Below are 15,758 nucleotides of genomic sequence, written 5' to 3'. Positions count from 1 at the left end.
AACAAGATTTATATATATCTGTCAATTGTATTAAACAATTTTATAACATATAGCTTCTATTCATTTCAGTTTTGTTAAGTCTAGTTCGAATTCCTAATAATATTCTCTCTGTGCTGCCTTTATGTTTGATTAACGAAATAATTTTATTTTGAAAAAATATTGAATCTGTGCATTCTTACTTATATCGTAAAAATAACTTTACTAACTGTTTTGAGTATCATATCTCACAGTAATTATTAATTTTAGTGGTACTGAGAAACAATGTTGGGAACAGCTACTTTGCCCTAAGCAATATGGTACTCACTTCATCAGGAGCTATCCATTGTTCTTGGTGTAGTGAAACACTACTTTGGTGTAAAGTATAGTTACCATAATTTTTCATGCTGAGGTACACATTTTTCTTTACAGTGTAAGTACTCTGTTGTAGTTCAGAACCAACATTGACTTTGCCGCCATTTATTTTTGATTCTGGATGATCACGTGGCTAATATGTGAGATTAGATTTACTTGCGTGAAACTTAAAAAGCCAGTTTGATTGTCTCTTGTGTGTAATAACACAATAGCTAAGTGCACTCTTTTGAGTGGTCTGTAACACTCCTATTCCATATAATAACTCGTAATTTATAATAATGCAAATTTCCGACCCATCCATTTCAACAAAAAGTTTTCAATATTTTTTCGAGCTTACGATGGTTTTTTTTTAATTATCTAATGTTTGCAACTTTCTAGAAAACATTAAGCTTCTAAAACTGACAACATCTTTAACTACGAATTTCATCCTTGATGACAAAATGCATTATCATTTTATTAGTTTGTTAAAAAAAGTTCTGCAACACCCTTGCATCATCTCTTGCTTAAAGATCTCGTTTATAGCAATAACGTATCAAAACCCGAAGTTCAGTTTCACTTAAAGTCATTTAGAGCTCATTGATGAAAATTTAAACTAAGAACACCGAAAACAGCGACACAAAATGAAAATTTAAAAATTTTCGCAAGAGTTTTACTACTAGTTTATATTAGTTTAACTACCTAATATTTACGACTAAATATAAACAAATCCTGAACAAGAAAGGCAAGCTTTAAAATTTCAAAATTGTTTGATTGGCAAAGGAAATTAAAAAGAATTGAAAGGCAATTATTTTTAAAACCTTCAAATTCGTTACGGCAATCAAACGAGTTTTGAAGTTCTAGATCATGCCACTTTCAATAGTGATCCATCATAATTTGACAAACATTTATGCTTCAATAGATCAAACTAGGATTGGAGAAAACTGCACAGATTTGTTGAGAACGTATAATCAGCCATGCGAGTAAGTACAATACAGAATTCTATTCTGATCTCTTCAATTTGCAAAATGTACACTTATGTTATATATTATTAATAATATATAATAATTAATAATTGCTTAATATATAATAATTAATAATTGCTATATATAATTAATAATTGCTTTAAACTTATCTATTTCCGCTACTAATTTTTAGCTTACCCCTTAGTGGGTACCCTTAGTCGAACCAAACTTTCATTCTATAAGACTCATGCAAATTTTGGTTATCCTGCTCTCTCATAAACAGGAGACCTACTTTATTTCTTTTTTTTTTTTTTTTTTCTCAAATTGAAAGGGTTGATAAAAAATACCGAAATGTTTAAGAGATGAAAATTATAGATAAGCAAATTATATCATAGCTTTAAAAAAGTGGTTTTACTGCGAATTTGACGTCTTGCTTAGCATCGAATTGGAAATTCATAAAATAGTTGATTACGCTTCTGATTTGAAATATAATTACTAACAAACTGCCGAGTACTTTGGAATATTAAAACTGTAGCAGAAAAATGTAGTATATGGGGTAAAAAATGTGATATATGTGATACCCGAATGTAATGAATACACATATGATAGCGTTAAAAATACTGAATAGTGATTGCACAGCTATTATTCAGGGTTATAAAGGTTTGGTAGCGCAGTCACGATAGACTACCTATGACCAATTAACAGAATCAAATGAGAGTATATAAACTGAATGCAAAGTTGAGCTAAGAAGGCTGCATCCGGAACGGAAAAGATATAAATAATATGTTTTCGAGGCAGAAGATTTTATCATTCCTTTACACATATCAAGCAATGTGTGATATAGATATCGGAAGTTGACCTGTTTGCATTAAACTATTTCAAATGTATGAAAGTCGAGAAGTGCAGAACAAAGCAATGCGTATTGGTAAAATTTTAGTGGTTATTTTGTATTTCTTCGATTACCTCTAATCATTTCATTAATATTAGTAATGAATTCATGGGAGATAACGTAAATCTCTTACCATTTTTTTTAGATATCCTATATTGATATTTGGCTTTCACGAAAGCTTTCACACGATTTGTTCACAGACGCTTGTCATAGACAGTGTTTGGAGAAGACAGTATGCTTTCATCTAAATTCACATTACACTCACCATTTACCACTGAAAATTATACTAATGAACATTGTTCTGTTCTGTTCGAATCTTCACAGCTTTCCTACATTTCAAATACTTTATTGAGCAGCCAGGTGGCCGAGTGGTTAGCGTGCCTGACTGCGAAGCCATAGGCTGCGGGTTCGAATCCCGCTCTGGGCATGGATGTTTCTCTCTCTCTCTCTTTGTGCTGTCCCCTGTTGTGTGTGCATGATGTGTGAATGTGGCCCACCCAATAAACAGGTTTGTGGCAGTGTGGCGTGGGCAATGTTGCTCGTCTTCGTGACTTTGGTTCACAGGTGCCCACTGGGTAACGCGAAATGAGCAACAATTCTGTCATAGTATAGGTAGGCAAAGATTCAAATTCAGTGCCTGCCATTGGAAAAAAAAGTACTTTATTGCACACAGGTTTGTTAGAATCGACATGTTGCGCTCCCTGTACCTCAATTTATATCCTAAGAAGTGGCGCTGCTAACGCTGTATTCCTGACGCCATCAAGCACGCCAACCTTCTATTTTGGTAATCCTAACAACTTTTTATTTCAAAAATAAAGTTCTTTTTCCTATGTATACATTTGATTAAGACTTTGCACTTTCCTCATTATTTTTTAACTGATTAAAAATTTCCATTAGTTTCAGAAAAAAACAAAACACATTAATGTTGCTCATTCATTATTTTTGTTTTAAGGAATTTGAAAACTTATAGTTCAGAAATGATTGAAATGGCGTTATCACTGTCTAGGACGTTATAAATCCATTACTGGTTTATTTTTTTCATAAAAATTTAAAAAAGTTCTAGACTGAAAGTTCATTTTTGGGTTATTAATTTCTCCTTTAAATTATTGAATCATATATATATATTTTGGAGACGTTCACTGGGTTTCGTAGCAATCCTAATAATGGAATGGTAAAAGGATTTAATTTTTGACAACGGAACAAGTCTTGTTAATATAATTGTTGTTGACCGCAGCTGTTAGCTAAAGTAACTTTTTGTCGGAGTAGTTAAACAAAATTTTTAAAATTCTTTAATTTTTTTTCAATACGCAATTGTGTTTTTTACATCATTGTCAGTCGAAAATTTTATTCATCTTGTTTTTATTTTCAACACATTTTTCTACTTTCAGAAACATTCAATATAGTATGAATACGGAAGAAAAATTCGTGTACCGTAAATTTACATATGTAAGTATTTCTATCCAAGTATCCTCTTTCATTTGACATGATCGTTTTCAAAGATAAATTGACGACAATATTGTACATAACATTATAAATCGATCCTTGAAAGATTTATTGTGTACTGATAATAACACAAATATGGGGTTAAAAGAAAAATACAATTCCCTCGAACACTCATGGGATTCTACATAACTACTCATGAGAATATATAAACACGATATATTTTAATAAGAACATGAACTTCTTCAACTTTTAAGAAGTTCATAGTTTAGTGGTTAACGGGTGATAATCATTTAAAGCTTGAGACGTAATTATTCTTTCATCATCATCATCATAGTGAGCCAGACAGCCCCATGCTTATCTCAGAAGATTTCTCCAAAACGACTTCCGATTTATCTTTGATCTCCAATTCTTCTCGTTAACTGCAGGAAAATCAGACTCCACCAAGTCAGCCCATCTCAACCGCGGCCTTCCCCGCAAAGCAGTATCTTTTTTATTGTATTTTCATGACTCATTCGTATCACGTGGGTCATCCAATTCATTCTATTTATTTTTATGCATTTAATAATATCATTTTGTTTATAAATCTTGTACAGTTAAAAGTTAAATCTCCTTCGCCAGTTATTGTTTTCACATTTACACCAATAAGTATACTCCTCAAAATTTTTCTCTCAAATATTGAGATACTCCAGTTTTGTCATTGTCCAAGCTTTTGAAGCATACGTCAAAACTGGCCTGACAAGAGTTTCGAAGATGAAGAACTTTGCATTTCTAGAAAGAAACCTAGATTTAATAAATCTTCTCAGCCCATAGACTGCCTTATTTGAAAGATATATTCGATTTTTTATTTCAGGAGTCATTTTGTTGTCAATAGTAATAATTAATTCTAAATAAGTAAAACTCCTTACTGTTTAAAATCTATTAGAATCTAGGAGTCTGCGACTCTGTTTCTTGAGAATAAGATGTATTTTGTTTTCTCTACATTTATGACTAAAGCAATTTGTCTTGCAGCCACGTCAGGGGTTATTATTTTTATTTAATAATAATTCTCGTATCAACAATTTGAATATTTTTAATAGAAAATTTAACTGCAGTAAAAAATTAAAATATTAAAGAATCATACAATACAATTCAAGGTTTTTACTAACTAAAGGAATATTCCTACTGAATATGATTTGATCATTCTACTTAAAATGCAACTATGAAATTCTAAATGTATATTTTATTTTGATGAAAAAGTGTCAAAAATACTATCCGTGCAGCGTTAGAAAATATTTTGCATTAAAATGAAAGTTTTGTTTCCAAAACATTTGAATTCTGCACAAAATCGTTTAATAATAAGAAAAAGAGAAGGAAAGAATTAAGATGAAAACTGATTAAACTTTTCTGTTCGGTTTCGAAAACTTTTGTCAGAACAGTCTGGAGCAGGTTCCAGAAGCTCCGTGTTGGGGAACTGACCCACTATCAAAATTTGAATTTCTTGCCAATTACCTTTTTGCGGTTACAAATTTCGACTACCAATCGCGTTATCAAATGTTTACGTGAATTACTAGAATACAAGTCCCGCAGTGGACTGATCGTTAAGACACGGCTCCCAACAGATCACCGAAGTCAAGCATCACTGGCTGCGGTCAGTGTGCGGGTGGGTGACCACTTGGATCAGCCTGCCTAGGGACCAAGAGTGTGCGGTATTGATCCTCGTTAAACTGTGCTACCGTAAAGTGCTCGACTTCGCGTGCAGGTCGTTGGGCTACCGAAGCGGGGGTGCCATCCCCTCTGCAGAGGATCAAAATTGTGATGGCATGTCTTCGGATCATCCTCAGGGATGTTTCCCAGACTGTCGCCAATAGCCCATTGTGCAGCTCTAGTGCGACGTAAATAAACTACAACTACAACTACTAGAATACAAAGTAATACCCTGATAATGCATTTTTATTATGGATTTTCTTCGAAGGCTCTATATTCACATAAAATAACACTTTCAAGAAATATAATGCTACTTTTTATAACTATTGTAAGTTTTAAAAAGCTATATTTATGGTTGTTAGGTTTTACTTACGTCGACGCTTATTACGAAAATGGCTTAATGTATCAATATGGAGAAAAAATGTGAAATATTTTGTGAAAATTAAAATTGTTTCAAATTGAGTTTTTCAATATGTGACAAATTACTCCTATGTTTCGTTGCCTGGGCTTATAAAAATTAGCTAAAATTGAGAATTATTCTTTGATTTCATTTAATTTCTTCTAAGTGAAAAAAATTCGCGATTTAAATATTTAAACTATTTAATGGTTCTGAACCCCAGATTAAATCTTTAAAGCAAAATAATATACATAGTTTAAATGTATTGCTTTGTTTCGTTTCAATATTAAATTTTGTCTTTTTTTATTTCCTTTGGCTAAAGATATATGAAAAACACCATTAAACAATGCTATCACCACCTCCATATTTGGTCACTTAAATATCGGCAGTCCCATGATTTTTGTCATTTGAGTGTATTATAATCTATGTGAAGTTAGTATTTTAAATATAAATGAGGCAAACAATGTTATCAGTAGATTTAACAAATAATTCTCGTTTTTTGTTTCAGAAAAGTCCGTTTATGCGAAGAGGTGTGGTAAGAATTTATTTACATTTACATTAAATAGTACATCATTAACTATCTATTATTATTTTACCTAACTACCTTGAAATGGTTCTGAATAGTTTAATTTGGAAGAAAAGTTTCAATAACAGTGTTTTCCGGGTAGCCTACATAGGAAAAAAATTATTTTATTTTTTGGCAGAATAAAAGCTCTGTTTATCACATTTAAATGATGTGGGAGGATTCTTCGGGTGGGGATAGAATTTTGTTACGAAAGTGATGCACCCAACGATTTTAGTTTTAGGTTCGTAAACTGTTCAGACGATAAATTCAATTAACCACAAAATATCTGCTTTAATACTCAGGAAAGAATTGAAACTTATACTCTGATCTAGCATGGAGCTTCAGGTCAAATTTTAGCACACCAATTCATCAAAAAGTTGAAAAAAATATTGTATATAGTCTGTTTAGCGATGAAATGGTCATGTGGTAGCCGTAGATTAAAATTAGGAAACTATTGCACACTTTACTGTCATTCAAAACAGAACACCAATGGATAACTGAGAACTGGTAGGAAAAGGGTTGAAATTTCGATTGCAAGAAGCCGCCTTTACGTATACAATAAAGACAGTGTAAAAGAAATGAAATATATAATAATTGTATTGAATTTAAAATTCTTATCTTAGTTTTGAATTATATGCATTGATATTTCTTACTCGAAAAGTTTTTTTTTAAAAAAAAATTTCTGCATTCTTTATGCATTTCGTATTTTGTTTGTCCGCAATGAACTTTTCTTAACGTGCTCTGAGAAAGAAGAAAACAAAGTTGTTATTTCGTGCTAAAAAGATCATTCTAACTCAATTTCAATGCTTTTATTATCAGGGTAAGGTTCCAATAAAAAAAAAACAATATATATCATCTGTACCAGGGCTCGAAAAACCACCCGTCCGTCCGTCCTCGGCGGTCGAAAATTCCCCGCGGACAACAAATTTCTCGAAGCCGACGTCCGCTCGGACGGCCACTTTTCCGTTAATGTTCGAGATAAATTTTCAATTCTTGTTATCTTACAAGAATCTAGCTCCTCACTTCTAAAATGACCCTCTAATCTAGAAATACAGAAGCATACTGCGCATGGTGGAATTTATGTTTTCTCTGTCTGGGAGTATTGCAGCAGTTGAAAGGGGCTTTTCAGCAATGAACTTGCAAAAAAAAAAAACACAATACGTACTGGTCTTAAACAAGAAGCGTTAAATGCAATGATGAACATCGATTTAAATGGAAAACCCCTTTCAGATTTCTGCGCAAAAGCCTCTGTAAATCATTGGCTTGATTGCGGAACTGGCAAACATCATATTTGATTCATTTAAAAAACGCAGTACCCTCGGATAAATTGACATTCCAGATAACTTGGCCTTTGTCGTTTAAATTATTTCATAAAAGAAAGAAATTATTTCATAAAAGAAATACTAGGTTTTACTATTAGTAACCAAGTATTTCTTTTATTATTGTATAATGTAATCCTAGTATTTGCAATCCTAGTAACTACTAATTCATTGTGCAATTTATAAATGTTAGAAATAAATAAGAGGAAATTATATTTTTATTTATTTAGAATCTACGGGTTAGTTTCAAAAGAGGACGGGTACATTGTTGGATAAGCCGTCCTCGGGAACGGATAAAATTTCTGAGTTTTTTCGAGCCCTGATCTGTACAATGCGCAAAAAAAAAAAAAAAAAGAACCTTGGATAATTTTTGATCTTGTCCGATTCCATGTACCAGGATTCAATCTTTACGGCTCATGAGAGTTGACTTCAAATATACGAATACGAAAATACGAAATCACGCAGGAAAAAAAAATAATAAACATACTTTTTTATAAAACGTCTTTGGATTCTTGAAACCCTTAAAATATGAGGAGTAGCCACAATCGGTGAAATGCAGTCCCAATTACTTTGGGCAAGAGCGCAATCGAAGGGGACTTCATAAAGTAAATTATACTTTTTCATATTTCGCCATCTCTCGAGAACTTGTTACATTTTAGCATATGATTATAATATTCGTTTATCCAAGAATAATTCCATGCAAAAAATATTTTTTATTTTAATTTTATTTATTAATTGTCGAAAATATATTGAATAGTTTGACAAGCAAATTCTTACATAGCTTTAAAGAATGCAATATTATACAGAAAATTGTGAAATTTGGATAAAATCTGCCAAATGGTTTCTGAGAAACCGGCTTTTAAATAATTTTTTTTAAAAATTTGATTTCTCAGAATCTATTCAACCGACTTCAACTAAATTTCGTATTTTTCTATATAAAATTACTGTGATGCCACAATTGGCATTACATATTTATTTCCTATCTTTTAAAATATCTTTTATTACTTAAGCATATTTTTATAAATCGAATTATATTTAAACTAAATCAAAGACTAAATCTTTTAAAACGAACATAAAATATTTTTTTATCGATAAATGCAACGGATACTTTTTATTTCATTACTAATGCAGACTTATTAATTCACTACCGCTCCTAATCGAAAACAAAAATCTATTTATAACTTTTTAATTCTAAATTTCTAACTGCAAAGTCTCAGTTGTAATAATTCCCATAAATTTGTTCCCATAAATAAATTCCCATAAATTGCCAAGGTATTTATGAACCCAATATTGATAATGCTGGGTTGGCTTTGTTTTGGCTGTGTTATATTTTGATAATTCACCAATTTTGGATCTCCTATCCATGCTTCTCCTACGTCCGTTGGGAACAATTACATTCACTTTTAATTTCAAATTTGTGGAGACTGGGAGTGCCCTTTCGGGACTCCCCAGTCTCAGTTTTAACAGCCAAAAAAATTACATTCATGCTGTATCATCTCTCGATCTGAAAGAGTATTTAATTTGATCTCTTTAGGTGATTTTATTTTTGTATGTTGAATATGGCCATTATCCATCATATCAATTCTTGATTAATAAATCAAATTTTTACTTAAACGATTTGTATTACTGGAGGCGATCATTTTCTACATCCATAATTTTTGATGTATTTTTTAACGGCAAAGTAAATCCATGATGAATTTATATATTTCCACTATATGCTAAATGGCGGCCACTGCCACCTCCACCACAATTACATTTCCTCAAAATGATGCTAAAATTTGCATAACTTACAACTTACATTTTTTAAATCTTAATTAATAAAACAATAAAAAATTATTATTTAAAATCATTTTTGGCATGATTTGCTTTGGATAACACGAGTTTTACAATTGCTTTGTAAACATTTCTCGTTTCACTAACAACAATAAAAAGTTCTCGAGATATGGCGAAATGTGCAAAAAGTAAAATTAACATTAATAGGTCCTAACAATCGGCAACACTCTTCTGTCCAAACTATTGGGAGCATATATCACAGATTGGGGCTACACCACGTATCTTGTGGTTCAGAAATTGAAAAAAAAACGTACTTTTATTCAGGTATGTGTATTCAGTACAAGATTTCGTAACTAAAAATATTGTCCTAATTAAAATAAGCATTTTCGAGGGGTCGCCTTCAAAATTAGAAATAGAAGTAAATTATTCGTTTAATAAAACCATTCTAAAATCAACCTAAAAGATTCTAAAATTAAAGTTAATTACGGTCAAACTTCCTTGGACTCCCACCGGTTCCGTGCTAGTTTATCATCCAGCGGCTATGGGCTAGTTCATCATTCAACAGATCTAGCCTAATTTTTTTTCCAACGACTCTGGTCTACCACCTTTTATCCTCGTGTCAGCAATGCGAATGAATCCTAAACCGAGCTTTTCTCCTAAGAGCAGCAGCGCAACACAGTGAACGTCACAACAACAACAAAAAATTCCATGATAAAAACAGTCACAAATTAAATAATTCTTTATAAAAGGGATAAAAAAAAAGTACTAATTAAATATAAATAAACTTAAATATACATAATTCAATCCAAAAATCTCAGTTTATAAAATTTACGAAAAATATTACTATTGTGAATTAATTTAAAACTTATAATAGTGGTGCCACCAGGAGGCATATTATGTTTTACGCCATCAAATCTTAAAAAGAATTCGCTAATAATCAGAGCTAATCAGTGCAACCATCTATTGAAGAAATAAGTGAACTATTTTCGCTGGAAAAGTAAAACAATCTTTAAAAGTATTTATAAAAAAATACAATAAATTTCAATTTATTACACCATAAGCCATTAATACTGAATCCTGGAACATGAAGACTTAATCATTAGATCAAAAGTTATTCAGGATGTTCCATTTTTTCCCACACTGTACAACACCAATATATACAAAGTTATTGTATATGAACTTTACAGTATCAGAACATAATTTTCTGCATTTATTTTATTTTAGGAGCTAATATTGAAGGAGCAAGGGGTGAGTATGAATTTATGACAATAAATATAGTTTTTTATTTTAGTTATAAAAGGTTTCCTTCAGAATCCTGGAATCTTAAATTGAATAGTAAACTGCTTTAGTATTTCATTACATTTTATTAATTATTTTTTTTTTTATTAATTACTAGTTAGTTATTTTTTTTAAAAAAATCTCATAAAAACCAAAATAAAAACGACTCAATTATAATAAAACTACTTTTTTAATTTTCTATAATGTTAAAGGAAAATTTAGTTATATTTCTAACTATTAAATTAGTATCCTGCATTCATAATATTAAATTAAATGTACTAATTCACTCATTTATTTTTTTTTTCAGTACAACTGCACACACGAAAATATGTATTCAAGAAGGTGAGAATGGAATTACTATTATACGACTAATAAACAAAGTTTTCTATTCCTTTAAACTTCTAAATCTTGGAAAATGGCACGACACAGGAGGGTTAAGCTTTGTAATACTATTTACTCCTGGGAATTCAAATTGCTAACTTGTAGCTTTTTAATATTGTAACACATTTATAACTTTTAGAGGAAAGATTGTTGATGGTTAACATTTTAAGTCAGAAAGGATGTTTATAATATTCAACTTCATTATAAACTAATTTTTCCAACAATATTCATATCATATTGAATGTTTCTAGTAATAAAATAAAATATATTGAAGATTAAGAAAAGTAAATACAAAAGATAAATAAAACGGTTTGCTGACAATATAGTAAGGAATACAAACACGTTAGTAAAATTGACTTTTTCCTTAAAACTGACAAAACAAACTATACTTCGTTGCAAGTTAAGAAAAGACCATTGCGATATAGGATTTAATTAATCATCCGTGACTGCATATAGTTCCTTTTATTTAGCTATTAAATTATATAATTATGCTTTCAAAGCAATATAAAAGCTTTTAAAAGTCAAACTCGTCGAACAAAATTTTAATTCGTACTTTTTTTAATAAGCCAAAAGAAGGTCGTACTACGTCGTTTCAAGTGTTGGTAATGTTGATATTCGTGCTTGAAGTTTGGCATCCATTTAACGTGCACTTGATGCAAACAGATTCTCTCTATAGAAATAATGGTTTTTTCTTTACTCGCAACAGAGTATAGGGACAATTACGATAGAGAACAAATTTTTTGTTTCATTTGTGCAAGCACTTGATCTTGCCTAATTCGGATGTGGAAATTTCAAATCTAAAATAAGTTTTGCTCCTAAAGTTGTTTTAAAAAGCTATATATATAACAGGGAACAGTGTAAATGTTGCGGCGAACTTAAAGAGAAGTTAGAGCACATCGTCAGGATTAAAATTACTTCGGAATCCATGCCCAAAAATTATATCTTACGCGGCTCCCGGCGATTTTCTATTTTGACCTGTTTCGAAGCACCCGAAGAAACAGTTCAAAATAAGGAAGCGCATCGAACGGCATATAACGACATTTACGGTCGTGGTTGAAATTCCATGCAATTTTTATTCTGATGATGTGCCCTAACTTCCTTAGAAGTTTGTCGCAACACTTATACGACCCCTTGTTACATATAACATTTTTAAACTTGCCCTTTTCGGCAAAGATTAGATTAAAAATGTCATTTAAAAAAATGTAGCTTGGAGAGAGAAACCGATTGCAGATTTGAAAACAGAGAGACGAAAGTATATAAAATCTGATCTGATAACAGAAAACAAGAAAATAAAACAAAAAAATCGTTCCCCAGTGTTATTCATATTTCTAAACAAACTTCAAATAAATAACACTCCAAATTATAAGTTCCCAACCTATGATCCCGATACTTCTGAATGGACCAAAGCAATTATTTGAAATAGTATTAGTAATCACGTTTAAAAGAGATATTTTGAGTTGATTTTGATGCCTCTTACCAGCCTGTTTTTGATGTTTGGACAGATTTCACCGGCCTTTAGGTTTCTACCTCCCTTAAATATTAATTTGCAATGTCTAATATGTTCCTTTTTTGCTTCATATTTGACAAGATTCTAAAAAGATTTATATAATTGATGGTCGTTTTAGAAAACTTTGCACAAATATTAGCTATAGATGTTTTGTTATTGATGCATTTTCTTACATTAAAAATATTATTAACATTTATGAAAATATTTAAAGAACATTAGGCCTTTTCTCTTGCAGTGAGTGTTCGAAAATTTAGCACTTCATCTATGATTATTTCATTGTCAAAAATGCTTAGCTCAGTATTTTTCATAAGTGTTTTTAAGAACTTATTAATCTTTTTGGATTTTAGATGTCAAACAATGTGGATTGAAATTGTATTTGATGGTTTCGATGTGACAAATATGACATACAATGCAAAATATGAAGTAAGTATCTTGTTTATATATTTCTTTTAAAGAAGTTATTTAGAAACTTAATTACTTATTAGCCATGAGCAACCAAGTTCATAATCCTCCATACAAATGAGCTGACTAAAATTACGACTGCAACACAAGACTTTCCTAGATTAAAGTAAAATCACAAGGAAAAAATTTTAAGAGCATCGCCAAACCGATTACACGCCACATTCAAATGTTGAAATTCTGTGATGAAATTCTTCGATGAAATTCTGTTCATCTTTCTTTTTTAGATAGTATTCTGATTTTAGCAGCTTTATTAATAAAGTTTAATATAATTTTAATGCCACAATCTCTTAATAGCAAATGCAGAAACTGTTTCAAGTTGTTTCTTTCCTGTGTTTTGTATATTATTTCATACTTTTTTTCCTTTCTTTCTTTTTGTCTTTCCTGACTCAACTTATAGAAAAATACCCCTTTGTTCTAACTGTAATTTAAAGAAAATTGTAGCATAATTATAAGTAAAGAAACTATCACTTTCTCAGTACAATGCACTTTAAATCAGTTGTTCCAGTGACATGTATTGCACACTTTCTTTTTCGCAATCACCTCATACCGAAATTACATATTCCGTTTTCTAAGAGTTAAAATTCAGAAGTGCAGTCGCTAGTTATGAGTGCAATTGCAAATCCTAACTATCATTTATCTAAATGATGATCAGCTAAATGATATTTTTTTCTGGGCTTATTAGCTAATTAGCTCAGAAAATAATTTCACAAACCACCTCGGGATGTTGCTACAATTTTAATCACTGCAACACTCATTTTTGCATATATTTTTTTTATTATTATATAATTATTCTTCTTTATTGCAGAGTTTGGAACTGTTCAGTGTGATAGGTGGTTACATGGGAATGTACCTTGGATTTTCGATTGTGACTGTTTATGATTTTGCTGAAATAGTGATGCGAAGAGTTTATACTTTTTGGCGAAAGCATTCAAAAAATAAAAAGCAGTCGAAAAAGCATAATAAAAAAATATTTATCTCAAAAATTGAATCGAAAGTTCAATTTGAGATTTCAAAGGATGGAGTCACTAAGAGGGCTCATAAAATGTGTTAATTTCAGAAATTAAATTTCTTTCCTTTGTAACCTTTGACTTGTTATCTGCATTTTTATTATTATTATCGAATTCTCGCTAATTCGTCATAGAATGACTTACTATTTGTGCACTGAAATAAAGAAATAAAAATGATGGAATATTAATTGCCTCACTTTTACAATGGTTTTGTAATGTCACTCAATATAAGCAAAAATATATTTACTACTGCATAATTATGAAAATGTAATCATATTAACCTTAAAATTTCAAATGAACCAAAAAGTACGAGAAATTATAACTTCTTGTCAAGGGACAATCTCTATATATACGAGTAAGTAATGGCAAATAATCAAATTGATAAGCCTAATTACGGTTAGGCTCTTGAGCCCTTAAGAATAAGTTTTAGCACAGAAAAATCCAATCATTAAGTTCAACGTATTTATTTATTTAATTTTTTTACAAGCAGTGCACCAAATTAAATATTTGCAGCAGAAGTTTCAAATTCTAATATGAGCAGAAGAACTTGATTTATAAGGGAGGAAATTCAGATTTAGGAAATAAAAAAATAATACTGGATATAATATGGATAGTATTAAAATTCTGGAATGCCATACAGGTACGTAATATTGCTAATTATAAATCGAAATTTGCTTTCATTACCTTTTCTCTTTTCATAGGAATATAAAGTTGCATTTTGTCTATGCAAAACAACTAGTTCAAATTTTTATTTATTTTTCGAGTGAACAGTTTATTATATTTAATGATTATGATAATAAAGTATTTATTTAAAAGTCCTCATAAGGAATCTTTATATAAGCATTTGAAAAAAAAAAATTCCTTAGAAAGTTACAATAATTCAACTTTTTTTAAAAAAAATAATACTATTAATACTATTTGTTTTAACAAATTACTACTATTAATTAATAATAATTATTATTTTAGGGACGTTAAAGATCACGTAGTGTAAAACTGATCCATAATGTTTATTCATTTAAACAACTCTTAACTTTTCCAGAACCTTTATTCTGGGATAATTATCTAATCCTTATTGATTTTTCATTTAATGACATTATTAAACTATTCTATTATTAGCCAGACGTCTTCAAAGGCCGATTCTCCTATATCTGTTTATGGGGAATCTGCTGCCTTAGGAATCATTATATCATTATACTGCATTCTATGCACTCATTTGCTAGAGAATTCTTTTTGAAATGTTTTCTTAAAATTAAAAACTAGAAAAAAATATTTATCAGCTAAGTACTGAAAACCAAAATATAATCAATTAATCAATTAAACGAAATATTATATCAATTAATATGTCTGAATAAGTAACGGAAAAAATACTCTGAGTAAAACGATTCTGGATAATGATGTATCCCCAGAGCTACCACGGCTCAGTTGAGTTAGTGTTTAGTTTAGCTCAGAGATGGGCAAACTTTTTCAGTCGAGGGCAAAAAATTGAGGAAAAAAAAAGTTTGGTGCGCTAAGTAAAAACTTCTAAGATAAAATAAAAAAAACGATATACAATTTTTTTTTACCTACTTTTTTTACCTAATTTAAATATTTAATGAGATGAATGAAATTGCGATTTCATTTTTAAAAGTTTCTTATATTGGGTTTAGAAGTGAGATGTACCTATTTTAAGAACCGAGGCTAAATGTTCGTCTGCTAGTCTACTTCTGAAATGATTTTTTTCTAAGGTTCATAGTTGAAAACACTTGTTCATATATATAAGATG

The 15,758-nt window shown here is 30.4% G+C and overlaps 1 protein-coding gene across 1 annotated transcript; it reads left to right on the top strand.

Moving 5' to 3' along the window:
* Window positions 1–3,575: 3,575 nt before the first annotated feature.
* Window positions 3,576–14,125, top strand: LOC107447138 (degenerin unc-8-like). Its single transcript, XM_071181792.2, has 6 exons — window positions 3,576–3,627; window positions 6,213–6,239; window positions 10,586–10,609; window positions 10,947–10,981; window positions 12,875–12,950; window positions 13,795–14,125. The coding sequence occupies exons 1-6, from the start codon at window positions 3,586–3,588 to the stop codon at window positions 14,038–14,040; spliced, it is 450 nt and encodes a 149-aa protein (XP_071037893.2). The 5' UTR covers window positions 3,576–3,585; the 3' UTR covers window positions 14,041–14,125.
* Window positions 14,126–15,758: the final 1,633 nt, after the last annotated feature.

The sequence above is a fragment of the Parasteatoda tepidariorum genome, chromosome 4 (assembly GCF_982258835.1).
Source record: "Parasteatoda tepidariorum strain Cologne lab strain chromosome 4, Ptep-v5.0, whole genome shotgun sequence".
NCBI classification, from domain to species: domain Eukaryota; kingdom Metazoa; phylum Arthropoda; class Arachnida; order Araneae; family Theridiidae; genus Parasteatoda; species Parasteatoda tepidariorum.
Note: the sequence above shows the minus strand (reverse complement) of the source record. Positions and strands in the feature narration are given on the sequence as shown.